This window comes from Phyllobates terribilis, unplaced genomic scaffold (assembly GCF_046119375.1).
Source record: "Phyllobates terribilis strain yellow unplaced genomic scaffold, ASM4611937v1 Scaffold_8__6_contigs__length_399053987, whole genome shotgun sequence".
In the NCBI taxonomy this organism is placed as follows: Eukaryota; Metazoa; Chordata; class Amphibia; order Anura; family Dendrobatidae; genus Phyllobates; species Phyllobates terribilis.
The window spans coordinates 276,656,016-276,671,734 of record NW_027362768.1 but is presented as its reverse complement, the minus strand read 5'-3'; the positions used below and the strand labels follow the sequence as shown (position 1 = coordinate 276,671,734).

Genomic DNA, 15,719 nt, shown 5'->3' with positions numbered 1-15,719 from the left:
GCTGACACTAAGCAATAAAGGTTGGCTCCTCCTCAGCAGGTTACACCCACCAACTGGCACAAAGCTAGAGAAAGCAGTAGGAGAAGCAACAACAACTTGAAGAAGTCCAACATAGAACCCGCCCTGTTGTGCCTGTGTCCCCCAATGAAGACTGAGAAATAGATTTTACGATGAGTCTCCAAAACCTTCTTTTATCCATCGCTTCATTAGGGGACAAAGGAGACCATAGGATGTCCTAAAGCAATCCCAAGGGTGGAAAATGGAGTAAGGCCCAGAAGAGGTCTAAGCCCAGGCGACTGCAGCTAGCAGAATTTTCCTACACACGGTCGCATCAGCCGAGACATAGGTATGCACTCTGTAGAACCTTGAGAAGGTATGCACTAAAGCCCATGTGGCAGGCTTGCAGGGTTGTGACGGAGAGGCCTGATAATGAATGGCCCAGAAGGCCCCACTGCACGTGTGGAGTAAGCCTGGACCCTGGGGCGGGGCTGTCTGTCCGAACAAGGAGTCTGAGTGATGCTGTTATGGAAAGATAGAGACACAGGGCTCGAACGTGATCCAACTTGTGAAGGGACTGTTCCCGGGGGCGAGCTGGAGATGGACAGAAAGATGGAAGGACGATGTCCTAATTAAGGTGCAAGGGAGACACCACCTTGGGAAGAAAGAAAGAACTGGACACAGCACCACATTGTCCTAATGGAGGACAAGGAAGGGAGAACAGAATGATAAGGCTACCAGTTACAAGACGTGCCTGATGGAGGTGATTACCACAAGTAAGGCTACCTTCCAGGAAAGCAAAGAGAAAGGTGAACTGAAGAGGCTCAAAAGGGGGGACCCTGCAGAGCGTTCTGGGCCTTGTTACAGGCGTCGCTCATTCTGTTCCTACCCGAGTTGGGAGAGGGAAGCAAGATTTCTCTGAAACAAGATAGAAAGAGCAAAGACCTGACCCTTAAGGGAGCTCAGAGACAGACCAGACTCGAGACCTGACGGAAGAAAAACCAGAAGGGAAAGGAGAGAGATTGACATAGGATTAGCCTGGGCTTCGCACCAGTGAAAGAACGACTTCCAAGTGTGATGATAGACGCAAGAGGGCTTCCTTGCTTTGATCATGGTCTGGATAACCTGGTCGGAGAAGCTTCCGTCTTTTAGGACTGTGGCTTCAATAGCCATGCCGTTAAATTGATGAGAGACTCCAAAATCTGGTGGAAGATGGGACCCTAAGAAAAGAGGTCTGGATGATTTGGAAGAAACCACAGGATGCCTGCAATGAGGTTGACCACTTCTGCGTACCAGGCTCTTCTGGGTCAGTTGGGAGCCACGAGGATGACTGGTATTCCCTCCACTTTGGTCTTCTTGATGAGCCTGGGAATCAGCAGCAGAAGTGGAAAAAGATATGCCAGGCAGTACTCCAACCACTGGAGAACCAAGCCATCGGAGCCAACCGCGAGGGAGTCTGGTTTGCCCCACCTTTGACAGATCTGTCTGAACACCGATGGATTCAGTGACCACTTGCCCGAGGAGAGGCCCTGGCGACTTACAAAATCGGAGGCCCAGTTGTCCACTCCGGGAATGTAGACTGCAGACATCGCGGGTACCCCCTGTTCACCTATGCAAGGATTCGAGAGACTTCTGACATGACAAATTTGATTTGAGTTCTGCCTAGGCGACTGATGCATGCGACAGCCATGGCAGTGTCTGACAATGCGCACTGGATTGCCCAATAGGAGGTCCTGCAAGTGTCGGAGGGTGAGATAGATGGACTTGATTTCAAAGATGTTCAGTGAGGTTCCAGAGCTGCTCAGCAACCTTGGTCCATGACCTGGTGAAATACTGACCAGTCACGATCTGAGAGTTTAACAGGAGGAATGATATCCCACGGCAGACGAGAGGAGTGAGAAACCACAAGGAAAGTGACTGTTTTACTTATACGAGAAAGAGGATGGGGAGGAAATCTTCTTGTCCAAACATGATATAAGAGAAAGCTGAAGTGGGTGAGTGTGAAACTGCACGAAGGGAACTGCTTCCATAGCTGCTACCATCTTGCCCAGCACACTCATGCAGATCCGAAGCGGGCAGGGCAATGGGCATCTGAAAGAGCGAATCCTCAGAAGAAAGGAAGAGACCTTTTCTTCGTGAAGGAAAACTCTGGCGCGTGCGGCATCAAAAAGCATGCCTAGAAACATTAGGCGTTGGGCCAGGGTTAGAGATGACTTTGCCCTGTTGACGAGTCAGCCCAGGCGAGACAGAGTCTTGAGAGCCAGATGGAGACTCTCACAGTAATACTGTTAGGAAGGAGCTTTGGTCAGAAGGTTGTCTAGGTAGGGAATGAATAGAATTCCACTGGGGTGAAGGAAAGCCATGACAGCCATCATGACCTTCTTGAAGACCCTGGGGGCAGATGCTATGCCAAAGGGGAGCGCCGTGAATTGGAAGTTGGAATCCTGAACTGCCAAACAGAGGAACCTTTGGCGAGATTGGGATGTGAAGGCAGGCATCCTGAATGACCACCGAAAAGAGAAACTCCGCCAATTCCATAGAGGCAATCACGGAGCGGAGGGACTCCATCCTGAAACGGCGAAGCTGCACTCGCTTGTTCAGAAATTTGAGGTCCAAAATAGTGTTGACAGAACCATCCTTTTTTTGGCGCCACAAACAGGTTTGATTAGAAGCATTCCTAAGGTGGATCAGGGACAATGACACTTGACTGGAGGAGGGAGGTAATTGCCTGAAAGAAAACAGGAACCAGAGAGGGATCCCGAAGAAGCGATAGCATGGGAGAGCCGACAACTCTATTTTGTGACCGTGGAGATGACCTCTCTGATCCAGGCATCGTCAACTACGGAAAGCCACGGGTATCTGAATAGGAGCAGATGGCCGCCCACCCTGGGGGAGTCCCCAAGTGGTAGGGCTGAGGAGTCGGTAAGCCAAACCACCGACTCAGACTCCACAGCACTGCCTCACTACTGAGCATGTACATAAAGTGCAGCACAGATTCACCTCAACTAAAAGCAGAGATCCTTAGATCAGGAACAGAACAGACATTAATAGGACATTTCATAACTTTCCCAAATTCCTTTGAAAACATTTACAACGCATCCTGCATTGAACTACTGCACTCAATTTATTATATATTTTAGGAGTCTGAGTCGGTCCATTTTACACCGACTCCACAGCCCTGCCAGGTCACGAAGAAGGAAAAATCTGTTCGACCTAGATCGGGAAGGCTTGCTTTGACTGCCACGCGGCGGCCAAGAAGGAGCTGGCTTAAAGAGGAGCGTCTCTTCTCCTCCTGCGGTGCAGGGGAGCAGTCCTAACAGTTGGATACCCCAGCAATTGAAAATTCGTAAAAGGAGCGAAACTGCAGGATGAGTTTTCTGGCTTGGGATGCTTGGGTCCCTGCTGGGGAAGGGAGGTACTCTTCCCTCCGGTAGTATCGGAGATAATTTGATCCAGTCTGGTCCCGAACACGCGTAGACCCTGGAAGGGGAGACTGGTGAGGAATTTTTTGGAGGCCACATAGGCTTTCCAGGCCTTGATCCAAAGGACTCTGCGAGTGGCCACGATGTTGCTGGAAGGTAGCGCCCAGCAACCTGCAGCATCAAGAGAAGCGGTGAGGAGTTATTTAGCTGAGTGAGCAATTTGATTGGCGAGATCAGCCAGTTCTTTTGGTGGGGTCACTGAAAGGATGCCATGACAAAGGAGCTTGGCCCAGGTGGAGCCTGTTTTTGATTTAGAGACTCAAGTGGAGAGTGACCACAGAGAACAATGAGACCTGCATAGGTGAGCCCAGGAGCCCCCAGTTATATACCCAAGCAGGGAAGGATAGTGTGAGGAGGCAAGGAGTACCGGTCCGGTGAAGGATCCAGAATCCTTGACAGGCTGGAAGATAGTCTTCAGGAAGCCCGAGTCCAGGGGTCACTGTGATTGGTCCGTCTTCCCCAAGCACGCTATGGCGAACGACTGGGCTGAGGTTTGGTGGCAAGTACAGTCCTCCGTGCCACCCCGAAACACCCTTTATGTGTTAGGGGTGTATGATCCTGCCACGTAGACACAAGAGGGTACGATGTGGATCAGACCACACTGTTCTCTCATTCTCTAGGTGGGAAATCAGAGTGAGCTGTTACACTCTTTTGACCCATAGTCACAAGCTGAATCTGCAAGCAAAAGATTAATAAAAACACAACAAGCCCTAAAAGGAAGAAACAGGTCTGGGAGCAGACCAGTGACCACCTCCTACTGACACCAAGCTAAAACAGATTAGCTCCTTGCCAGTTGGTGGGTATAACCTGCTGAAGAGGACAACTTTTTTTGCCTAGTGGCAGCAGCATACACCCATGAAGCAATAGAGAAACAGTATTTTTCAGTGATTTCCGGTAGAAATCTGCAACATAGTGCACAGCATGGACCAGGTCGTGATGTGAACATCGTATTGGGATGGGGCTCTCCTTATTTCATACACATGAACTGACAGCCGAGACAAAAATAGGATCCTCAAGGTGGTCATGTAATAACTGACCAATGATAAGTTTTCTACCAGGTTTATCATTTATAGACATGATTGGTTAGGATATTGCATTATGAATCAAATAGCTGACATGTCCACAAATCTTGAGAACTTGCAGATTTCAGTCGATGGCCGAGGTCCCACTAGCATATAGCATCCCATACGATATGCTCTGCTGCGAGTGGGAGCCGAGTGTCAGAGCTCGGTGCTCCGATCCTCTCGCATGGAGAGGATCGCAGCACATCTGCAAAGGGGACGGAGAAAGTAATTTGTCCATCTCCTCTGTTGCTGGCGTCGGCGGGAATCGCACTGCACTCGGGTGATATCAGAGTGCAGTGCGAGGTTTTACACGCGCCCATGCTTCTATGGGTGTGTGCGATCTGAATCCAGCATGCTGGGATTTTTTTTTCAGTCCGACTGCGCTCCGATTGGAGCTGGAAAAAAAAGCACCACTGAGCACACCATCATAGGATTAAATTGGTACGAATGCAATCAGATTTTTTATTGGATTGCATTCGTCCGATTTAATCACAATTGGGGGAGAGCCCTTAGTCTTGGGATTCTGATTAGGCAATAGAATATAATACATTGTGATGGGAAATATTGTTTAATGACTAACACTTGCCTGATTCTGCCTCAGCAGCTCCTTTACTTCTAGCTGGTATTTTTGCAGTTCTCTATCTCGCTCTGATGCAGCCTGGTTCAGTGCTCCAATCTCTAAGCACTTCTGTGAGTAACGTTCTGACAAAGTCTGCAGCTCCCGCCTTAGTGCTTCCATATCAGACCTGCCCAGAGAAGAAAGAAAAAAATAGAAAACCTGTAAGCAACCTTCAGGACATTTTGATACCATAATGCATCACTTGGCAAAACACGCTAAACATGCATGGATGAGCCATTGGTGTGTCCAAAAAGAAATATTTCTTGTGGTACATGGGTATGTTCACACATTACGTTTTTCCAGAAAAAAAAACACAACACGCAGTGTTTTACTGAACCAGCAAAGTGAATGAGATGTCACATAGTTCCTTGTCAATTCTTTCAGCATTTTTTTTTTCTTGCGTTTTTTACTCATTCAAATAAATGGGAAAAAAAATGCATTGAAAATGAACGCAAAAACGTGCACATTTTACGCAACACTTCAGTATTTGCAGCATTCCCTGAAGGTATGTGCACAGATGAAGTATTTGCCACAGAGATTTCTGCATTAAAAGTCCACTCACACTCCCTTCTGCACTAAAAACGCTTTGTAAAATACGCACACTTTTGATGCATTTTTTTGCATGACTTTTTGTTGCATTCTTTCCCCATTCATTTGAAAGGGTGAAAAATGATGATAAAAAGCTTAAAGAATAGACAAGCTGCAGATATGAAACTGCAAGGAAAAAGTAAGCAGCCAGCACATGACACTTCAGAAAGTTTATTCACTTTGCTGGGACGGTAAAACTTTTTTGTGGCAAAAAAGTGTGGAAAACCAAGGCAAAAAACGCAATATGTGAACATGCCCAAAATAAAATAAAAAAGAACAACCCATCTAAGCAACATAGCGCCCCTATTTTTTTCCCTTACGACATCTTAGGGAGGATCCCTTTCACATGGTTGCTAGTGCTCAGATGATCTTCTCCTATATGGCTGTATTATTTTATGGTTTCACACAGTCTTCTGTCCATCACACTTTATGGTATAAAGTCATACTTATGCTCTAAATTTGGTAATGGCGTCTTCTCTACACCCAGTGTTCAGGTCATAGTGTAAAATTGTGATGTGTCCAATGTATATTTTAAATCAAAAACAAAAGTGCATACTGGTGCTGCCGCCGGAGCATCTCATTTGTTGAGGAGCCGCCGTGTTGGAATGTCCGAGCCTTCTCCACTTCTCTTTGTAGCTCTTCCTTGTGAGCAGCCCGTATGGCTTCAATCACTGTGGAAAAGCAAAGAGGATACTAAAAATCTATACATCTTACCTTCAGAATTAGTAACGCATGTCAGACATCAGTCTGGAGATCTGGCTCCAGTTGCCCTGACATAAGCTATAGTGTGTGATGGAGCCACTCTATAAAAAGAATACAAACAATTGCACCATTCGTCTGTATATAACGGTGTGGGTTTCTCCCGCGTTAATAAAATTTTACACTAGAATTCTGGAAACCTCCAGCCGCAATCTGATTCTTTCGATGCTTGCAGACACCTATGTAGCAGGTGTGTACATGCAGCGATTTTACAATAGGTGCTATCAATTCCATATTGATTGGCGTTTGACAACAGAAGTAATTTCATTACTTTGCAGATGACCTCTGACAACTCCTGTCAAATAGATTAGGGTTAAGAAATTCCCCCTGAACAAACATCCACATGTAAGATTTATTGTACTAGAATAAAGAACATGGCTTCCTGGCCTCGCCATACCAGATGCCGTGGCTGCAGTTTCCTCTGCTAACAGCTGATCCTTCTCCTGCCGCAGTCTCTGGATCTCCCATTCATGGTGTCTCTGGAGTTCGGACAAGAGCTGCTTGTGTGAGTTCTCCATCTGAGACAGGCTGTGCTCACATGCCTCCTGCAATACAGAGTAAAGGAGAAGGTGTGCTTACAACATTATTGCGGTTATACATGATGTACATGCATCACAGAGTCCTGAAATCAAGGAAATGTTGGAAGTTTGGATGCGAATTGTCATAATTAGGCTAAGTGCCCACGATGCAGAAATGCTGCATATTTTTTCCGCTTCTTCCTGGCAGGAAAAACGCATGCGGATTTTACATGCCTTTTTCCTGCCAGGTAGAAGCGTTTGTCAAGCGTTTTTTCCAAGCGATTTTAGCATCACTTGGAAAAGTGCTTGACAACTTGGTCACACTATATAAATCCATGCAACCGGCATGAATTTATATAGTGTGACCAAGTAATAGTTAAAAAAAAGAATAAGAATGGAGAAAAATAAAAAATAAAGATTATACTTACCTTCCAATGGCCCGCGATCTCCTTCTCAGATGCGTCCGGTCTCCCCGGTCTCTCGCGGTGGTGTGAAGGACCTGCGATGACGTCATTGAGTCATGTGACAGGTCACGCGACCGCCAACGTCAGTGGTCGCGTGACCTGTCACATGACTCAATGACGTCAGGTCCTCACACCACTGCGAGCCGCCCAACACACCGCACGCATCGCTGAGGAGGCCGGGGGACATCGGAAGGTAAGTATAATCTTTATTTTTTATTTTAAAATTCTTTTTTTTACAGATTCTATGGTACTTGGGTCTGGAGGAGAGTCTCCTCTTCTCCAAACCCAGGTACCATCCGCACATAGAATATCCGTCTGTGCAAATGTGCTGACACGGACATTAAGCGTTTCAGTGCAAGTCAATGGCGGGGATTACGCTGCGTGTCCGCAAAATTACTGGACATGTTGCGGATTTTTCCGCAATGATAATCCGCAGCGGAAATTTCCGCAGCATGTGCACAGCACATGCGGATTATCATTGGGGACCATGGGGCATGTATTACCAAGCATTTTTTAAGCGTTTTCGCTGCGGAAATTCCGCGGCAAAAACGCTTGAAAAACGCATAGTGGGAACGCAGCCTTAAAGAGACCCTTTCATATGACTCCTGCTGCCCAAATCTCGAGCAACATGAATCTGAGCAGGACTGCTCGATCGCAGCCAGGTTCCACTTCAGTCCAGAGATTTTGGCATCTCTACTCTATTTTGTCACATTTATTCATGTTTTATGAGAAAGCTGTATAGAAGTGAGAACTTTTACTGAACGTTTTAGTCTTTTTCTCCTTTCCACATTTTTCTTATTTCTGCCTTTAGGTGGCGCTGTTACCTACAAGAACAGCCGGAGGGCATTTCTGTGCAGTGTGGATGATGGGAAAGATAAACAGGGAATGGCCATTAGACAATGACAAGGCACAGGACACTTTCTATCCTTTCTGGAAACAAAACTCTTCTACTAGATTCTACTTGTCCAAATGAATTTCTTTGAATATTCAGACAAAAGTGATCTATAATAGTTTATCATTAGCCACGAGTACTGAGCAAATGAATCATATCAGGAGGAGGACAAGTGCCAAATCATGAACTATTTGTATTTTATAATTGCTGTGACAACTTCTTATGGATGTACAGAAAATAACGAGAGGAAAAAAAAAAAAAAAAAGTTTATGCCTGCCATGATGTGGTTAAGATGAAGAAAAAAAAAAAAAAGTTTGCCTTGGTGTGCCAGATTTGATCTGCCATGTTCCCCCTCTTAAATTTGGTGCAATACAGAAAATTGCTGCAAATAAAGTGTAGAGTGACACTGCTGAAACATTCTCTATTAGGACACGGTCTGCTAAATACATTAGAAGGATCGGTGATTAAAGGGAATCTGTCACCATTTTTTTGACATGTAATCTGAGAGCAGCATGATGTAGGGAATGAGACGGATTCCAGTCATGTATCACTTGCTTGGCTGCTTGTTGTCCTTTTGATAGAATCACTGTTTTCTCTGCTGCAGAGCTCTAAATGCTGAGCTGTGTATAACCCCGCCCACACCACTGATTGGCCACTTTCTGTGTACACTGTATATAGACAGAAAGCTGCTGTGGGGGCGGGGATATACAGAGAGGAATGACTAGGAGGCACCCAACACCTAGTCCTGTACTGACAATTGTATTAAAACAGCAACACACAGCCCAGTAAGTGACACATTGCTGGAATTAGAGTCTCTGTCCCTACATCATGTTGCTCTCAGATTACATAGTAAAATCCTGCTGACATATTCCCTTTAATGCATGACTACTGGATGGTACGTATACTGGGACCCCATTGTGGCAATGGAGAAAGTGGTCAGACAGGCAGACCCTACTCTATTCACTTCTATGACATCGCTGTTCCACCAGCCCCATAGAAAAGAATAGAGTGGCGGTCACACGAGAAACATTGTTTTAACCACAGAGAGGACTTTGAGATCCATTCTTCAAGATTTGTAGGGTCCCAGCGATCACATAGCAGATTTATAGCCTATTCCATCAATAAGTGATAAATGTGTTTAGTGGGAAATCATTTTAATACTAATCTAAGACATATTCTAACCATATACCAGCAGCAAATGTAAGAAATAATATTCCTGTGGCACACTATGTTAGCCATGCTATCTATGGGAAACTTACCTGAGATATATAATTCTGAGGTAAAGACCCCTCGCCCGCTCCCCTCTGAGTCTCCATTTCCTTCTTCGCCTTCTCCAACTGCATCTTTAAACTCTGGATCTAAATATCAGCAATGCAAAGTAATTCATCACCATAAAGCCCTTCAACTACTGATAAAGTATAGCTCCATCTACACTGGCGTCAAAGATCGCTTCTGTCTGGCCCCATTATTGTCACTTGGACCCTTCATAAGTCAATGGTACCCCAATGCCACTTAGGCAGTGATCACATTTCCTAGTACTGAGTTTTTGTTTTTTCTTGTCCTCAGACAGCACATGGACCCCTAGAGTTTCACTGATCCATACACATCAGTTAAAAAAAAAATGGATTGGTGTCTCCGGCCCATGAGGCTCAGAGAAGGTCCTATTCTCATCTCTTTTGCCGATCAGGCTTGGCCATTAAAGTCTATGGGGATCCTGTAAAACAAAGGACACACAGAAGACCTACTGCGTTCTTCAGAGTCAATGATAAAAAATAAATAATAAAAAATAAAGATAAAGAAAAAGAAAGGTTCAGTCTACCTGCTTCAGTGAGAAAAAAAAAATATAAATGTGACTAGGATGACACCTAACAAAAAAAACCCAAACATCTGAAAGAAACAGACTGTTTCTTATGGATACTGTAAAAAGTGATGGAGCCAATAAAGACTGAGCCTGATGTATGTAACTGCAACAGAACAATCAGAAAGCCTAAAATAGCATAAATATATTTTAATCTTGTGTCTGAAAACATGCTAAAGTGTGTGACATAACTAATGACTATCCACCCTAAGAATACGATCAGATGTGTGTTCTCCCTGCAGGTGCCATTAGCCTCAATATGGAGTCTTGTAGCCTCTTACAGACACATTTTTCTGGCTTGTTTGGCCCAAGGCAGGAAGCCTTCTTGGCCCGGTGTTATTGGACCTCGGCAGGTTCTCCTACATTATCTCGTGCTCAGTCAGTAGGTTCCTTACCAGAAGAGACCACAGTTTCCACCAGGAGACCAATTCCAGCTTCTCTCCCTAAATTTCTCATCTCCTCACGTGTCGCCTGAAGCCATGTTATTGCATTGCACAATACAAGCTTCAAGACACAACGAAATGCATTAAAGTAGAAATAAAATAACAGCACTGTAGGTACCTGTTTCTCGAGGGCCGCTGTGCTTTCTCCACCAGTCCGGTTTCTGCTCCCACCTAGTAGACACGTAAGGGACGTCTGCTTTGTGTCTCGCAGTGGCAGCCTCTCCAGCTCCCTCCATTTAGCCTCAATATCGTCACTGAGCCGTTGCTTTTGCTCCTCTGTGAGTGGTGTCTGTGCGATACGACGTGTAGAAGAGGCATCTCCTCCAGGGGGCGCTTCAAACCAGCGCCTGCGCTCCTCTGACCTCTGACCCCGCTCTTCTCCGGGGGACAGAGGAGACAACTCCACATAATCAAAGGAACCTTGGCGAGATCCTGCCAGCTCCACTTTCCTGGCTCGGACTTCTGAGCCAAGCCGGAGTTCATCTGGTCTATGACTCTGCCGCGTGGGAACAAATGTATTCTCCTTGTTGCTTTCCGACAGCCTGAAAAAGAGAAATGTGCAGAAGCGTCAGGTATAATGTACAGACCGCAGTGCCACTATCAACAACAGAACTCCTTAAAGGGAACCTTCAGCATGAAAACAGCCCAATCTGCACTGACCATGTTATAGGCAGGGGAAGCGGGGCAGACTGATATAGTCTGTGAGAAAAGGCTCATATAACCTGTGATTTAATCATTTAATCCTCTGCTCTTTCTGGGATTTTTGGTAAAGTGGGATTTCCTATCAGTGACCACACAGAAGATTACAAGGTAGTAGGGAATCCAGCCCACGTGAATAGATAAAATCAATCTCTATTGCAAAATTGTTAAAACAAAACATGAGGAATGAGAAGGGGTTGTCCCAAGTAGTGGACAACCCCCTTAAATTAGTGGTGTGTTAAAGTAAACAAAGCCTGACCAACTCAATGCACTGCCAATGTGTCAGGTAAACTATGCCCGACAGATTCACCTTTCTCTGCTGTTTTTACTTTTGCAATTGTGTATTTTTTCATGGACTCATATAACCTTAGTTCACAGACACGTTTCATACACGAATCCAGCTGTTTTGTTCAGAAAAGTGTCACTATTTTTTTCAGACGTAAAAAACCTTTTCCATCAAACAATTTGATCACAGTGCCTTTTTAAAAAAATATATATATGTTATGGTGTCACATATGTCTTGCATTGGTGACTTAACACCTTATAGTGTTCATGTGAAAAACGTAGCAAGAAAAGCAGCAAAAAAAAAAAAAAAAAAAAAAGCAAAACATGCTTTTAGCCTGAAGCTTTTTTTTCACTGCCAAGAGATCAGGTTTTGGCGGTAGAAAAAGCAGCAAAAAAGCAATGTGTAAACATAGCCAAAGGGTTCAGTAGTAACTCCCTTGTCTTATAGACCTTTTGCCTAATCTATTTATGAAATATATACTAGTTAAAGAGGTTTTCAACTATTTTGGAATAAACAGATATAAACGAAAAGGATAAAATCAATCTGTTCTGATCAAGTTCTGATCAAGTATTGGGCATATGACCTGTAGAATAAGAGACAAACTCCTGGATGTAGGATTTTTGCAGGGACAACTATCTCACCTGGTGTGCAGCAGCCATGTCAGATTAGACAGGAGAGAGGTGCTGCACAAGCCCTTCTTTCCTTTATGGTGGTCAGAGCTTCGCTTTTCTGGACACAGAGCTCTCCATTCCTCACACACAAGAGTTATAAGATCGCTCCGTGTGAGGCCATGCTGCACACAAGCTCATCATTTAGGACCATTTTACATGCGGTATACTTTTTTTTTTTTTCTTAAACATGGACTCATATCACAGGGACGTACTACTACCACTTTACAAAGTAGTTGTGAGGAAGGACTTAAATAATTACTTAGTCTTGAGAAGAGAGGGGGCATGTATCCCCAACCTAAGAGGCCATCCAGACTGAGTAAAAGTCACATGATAACTTGGACCCCGTATAGATCTAAATTGTTCTAAGTCTCTTCCAATGTTCTTTTTGGTTATCAGAAGTGTAACAGCAGCTTACTTGGTCACATCAGGGATGGAAACTGGGTGGACATTTTTTCTCAGTGCTTCGATCCAGTTTCTCCTTATACCAGATGTCATGGCAGAAAGTGTGAATACACCTTCATTTGTCTAGAAGAATAAGAGGATTAAAAAAAAAACATGGCTTGTCTAGAAAAATAATAATGGTGAACTATCCTTACAATATGACATTCATGTCAGATCACTGAGGAGTGAACACCTGGCACCCCACCGATCAGCTGATCTAAGAACTCTGGCCTATTTAATAGAACAGGAGCTGATCTGCAGTCCTCAGCAGCGGCCACTACCCAATGAACAGAGCTTAGCTGTTCAACTTCATTCAATGTTTACATCCAGCAAAGCTGAATTTGACATTGATAGATATCCTAAGTGTAGGTCATAAGTACTATATGCCCTGTGACATGCAAAGTATATACAGAGGGGAAAATAAGTATTTGATACATTGCCAATTTTGCAAGTCTTCCCACCTACAAAGAATGGATAGGTCTGTAATTTTTTATCATAGGTACACTTCAACTGTGAGAGACAGAATCTAAAAAAAAAAAATCCAGAAAATCACATTGTATGATTCTTACATAATTAAAATTGCAATTGCACAGTCTCAAACACTACCGTTAGTAACACTACACCGTCACGGATTAAAATCCTGCAGGGCATGCAAGGTCCCCCTGCTCACACCAGCACATGTCCAGGCCTGTTTGAAGTTCGTCAATGACCCTTTGGATGATCCAGAGGAGGCATGGGAGAAGGTCATGTGGTCAGATGAGACCAATATAGAACTTTTGTTATCAACTCCACTCGCCATGTTTGGAAGAAGAAGAAGGATGACTACAACCCCAAGAACAATGTTCTATTCGTGAAGCATGGTGGGGGAAACAACATACTTTGAGGATGCTTTTCAGCATAAGGGACAGGACAACTACACCGTAACAAAGGGAGGATGGATGGGGTCATGTATCGCGAGATTTTTGCCAACAACCTCCTCCCCTCAGTAAGAGCATTGAAGATGGGTCGTGGCTGGGTCTTCCAGCATGACAATGACCCGATACCATCAACCAGTGCAACTAAGGAGTGGCTCTGTAAGAAGCATTTCTAGGTCTTGGAGTGGCCTAGTCAGTCTCCAGACCTGAACCCAATAGAAAATCTTGGAAGGAGCTGAAACTCAATGTTTCCCAGCGACAGCCCCGAAACCTGAAAAATCTGGAGAAGATCTGTGTGGAGGAGCGGGACAAAATCCCTTCTGCAGTGTGTGCAAACCTGGTCAAGAGCTACAGGAAACGTCTGACCTCTGTAATTGCAAACAAAGGTTTCTGTACCAAATATTAAGTTCTGCTTTTCTATTGTATCAAATACTTATTTCATGCAATAAAATGCAAATTAGTTATATGTATAAATCATACAATGTGATTTTCTGGATTTTTATTTTAGATTCTGTCCCTCACAGTTGAAGTGTACCTACAATAAAAGTTACAGACCTCTCCATTCTTTGTAGGTAGGAAAATTTACAAAATTGGCAGTGTATCAAATACCGTACTATATGTTCGTCCCTTATATAAAGGCTCAAAAAAAAAAAAAAAAAAGTGACAGGAGACCTGAAGCGTCGTCTTACTGCAGGCAGTACAGGAATGTTATCTGGAGCTTACCTTTCCTTTGCCAGAGACGTAGTAATATAAAATATCCTTTTATTCCACAAGTACCAGCTATAACATTCAGCAATGTGTAATGTTAATACAAGTCAGATAAAGCCTTGATTGCATAGAGTCTTAGACTACTGTCATAAAAAGGCATTGGCCAAAAGACAGGTGGTGCAGACAGTTTTTGCTACCATTGTCCATTACCAAACATTGCCCATATCCGTTTTTCTTCTAGATCAAATATCACACACATAAAATACTACAACACACTGACATATAAACATGTAATTTCTGCAAATCATTTCGTGTTCAGCTCACATGAATCTGGAAGCCATAATTCCTCTGTACAGCAAACTCCGGCACGTCAGTACAAGTTCGGAGATCAATCTCCCCATCTAATTCATCTGCCTGAGGAGTAGAGGAAAATATGTTAAAACTTGCACCATTGCTCCCCACATGCATTCACGTTTTCTTTTCTTATAAAGCTGCTATCTGTGTGCTGATCTACACACAAAGCCCTGCACAAAATGGTCAGCAATAACGCAGCCAAGGGATGAGTCAGAAAACTGTAATATAGTGCAGGAATGTTACAGCTATATAGTGTTAAGCGACTGGTAGATGGTGATCGAAACACCACATAACTGACTAATAAACTCAACCCTAAATATAGTCACAATAAAAGCAGATCCTTCAGTATATATATCACACAGACCCAATAAACCTGAAATCCTGGGCACAGCCTCCCCCACATTTAACGGTGGTGCTGCTGTAGACAGTGTACTTGTATCAAAACCCGTCACGGGTGTATCTGGTTTGACTGACAGTCATTCTGGATTCAGCGGTAGAAGGTTGCTGAGCTTTGCCTTGCAGACACTCTTGATCCTTTCATCATCCCTCCCTCTCTAGGACCCAACGGTGATCTCCACCTTCTGCTGCTAATTAACACACCCTTGCTGGATCTTTAAATACACTCAGTTTCTCCAGAGAGGTGCTGGTGATAAAGTTAATTCCTCTGTCCAGCTCTGGAATTCTAGCAGTCGGCTAGATTCTCCATAGAGTTCCTTTGTGGATTGTAGTTGTGATCTCTCTGGTGTCTTCTCAAAGCTAAGTGTATCCCCTTGTCTGTTTCCCTTGTTTGTCTTTAGTTGCAGTGGGGGCTGACTAGTGCTCACCTTCCCCCTGCCTACATAGGGCCTAGTTCTAGGGTCAGCCAGGGCTATCCTGCTTGGCGATAGGTGCGGAACCCATTTAGGGACGATAGGGGAGTCACTGTGTTGTCAGATCTGCCTAGGGGTCTCCACTCACCCTTT

General features: G+C 44.4%; 1 protein-coding gene across 3 annotated transcripts in view; it reads right to left on the bottom strand.

Annotated features, from left to right (window-relative positions):
* TRIOBP (TRIO and F-actin binding protein) overlaps positions 1 to 15,719 on the bottom strand; it is a 58,119-nt gene that overhangs the window by 16,235 nt on the left and 26,165 nt on the right. For all 3 annotated transcript variants that reach the window (XM_073644270.1, XM_073644271.1, XM_073644272.1), the window contains exons 4-10: positions 14,728 to 14,817; positions 12,756 to 12,865; positions 10,803 to 11,226; positions 9,643 to 9,741; positions 6,907 to 7,054; positions 6,307 to 6,421; positions 5,130 to 5,289 (exon numbers count right to left, since the gene is read on the bottom strand). In XM_073644270.1, the coding sequence (XP_073500371.1) occupies positions 5,130 to 5,289; positions 6,307 to 6,421; positions 6,907 to 7,054; positions 9,643 to 9,741; positions 10,803 to 11,226; positions 12,756 to 12,865; positions 14,728 to 14,817 (1,146 nt within the window). The remainder of the gene's footprint in view (positions 1 to 5,129; positions 5,290 to 6,306; positions 6,422 to 6,906; positions 7,055 to 9,642; positions 9,742 to 10,802; positions 11,227 to 12,755; positions 12,866 to 14,727; positions 14,818 to 15,719) is intronic.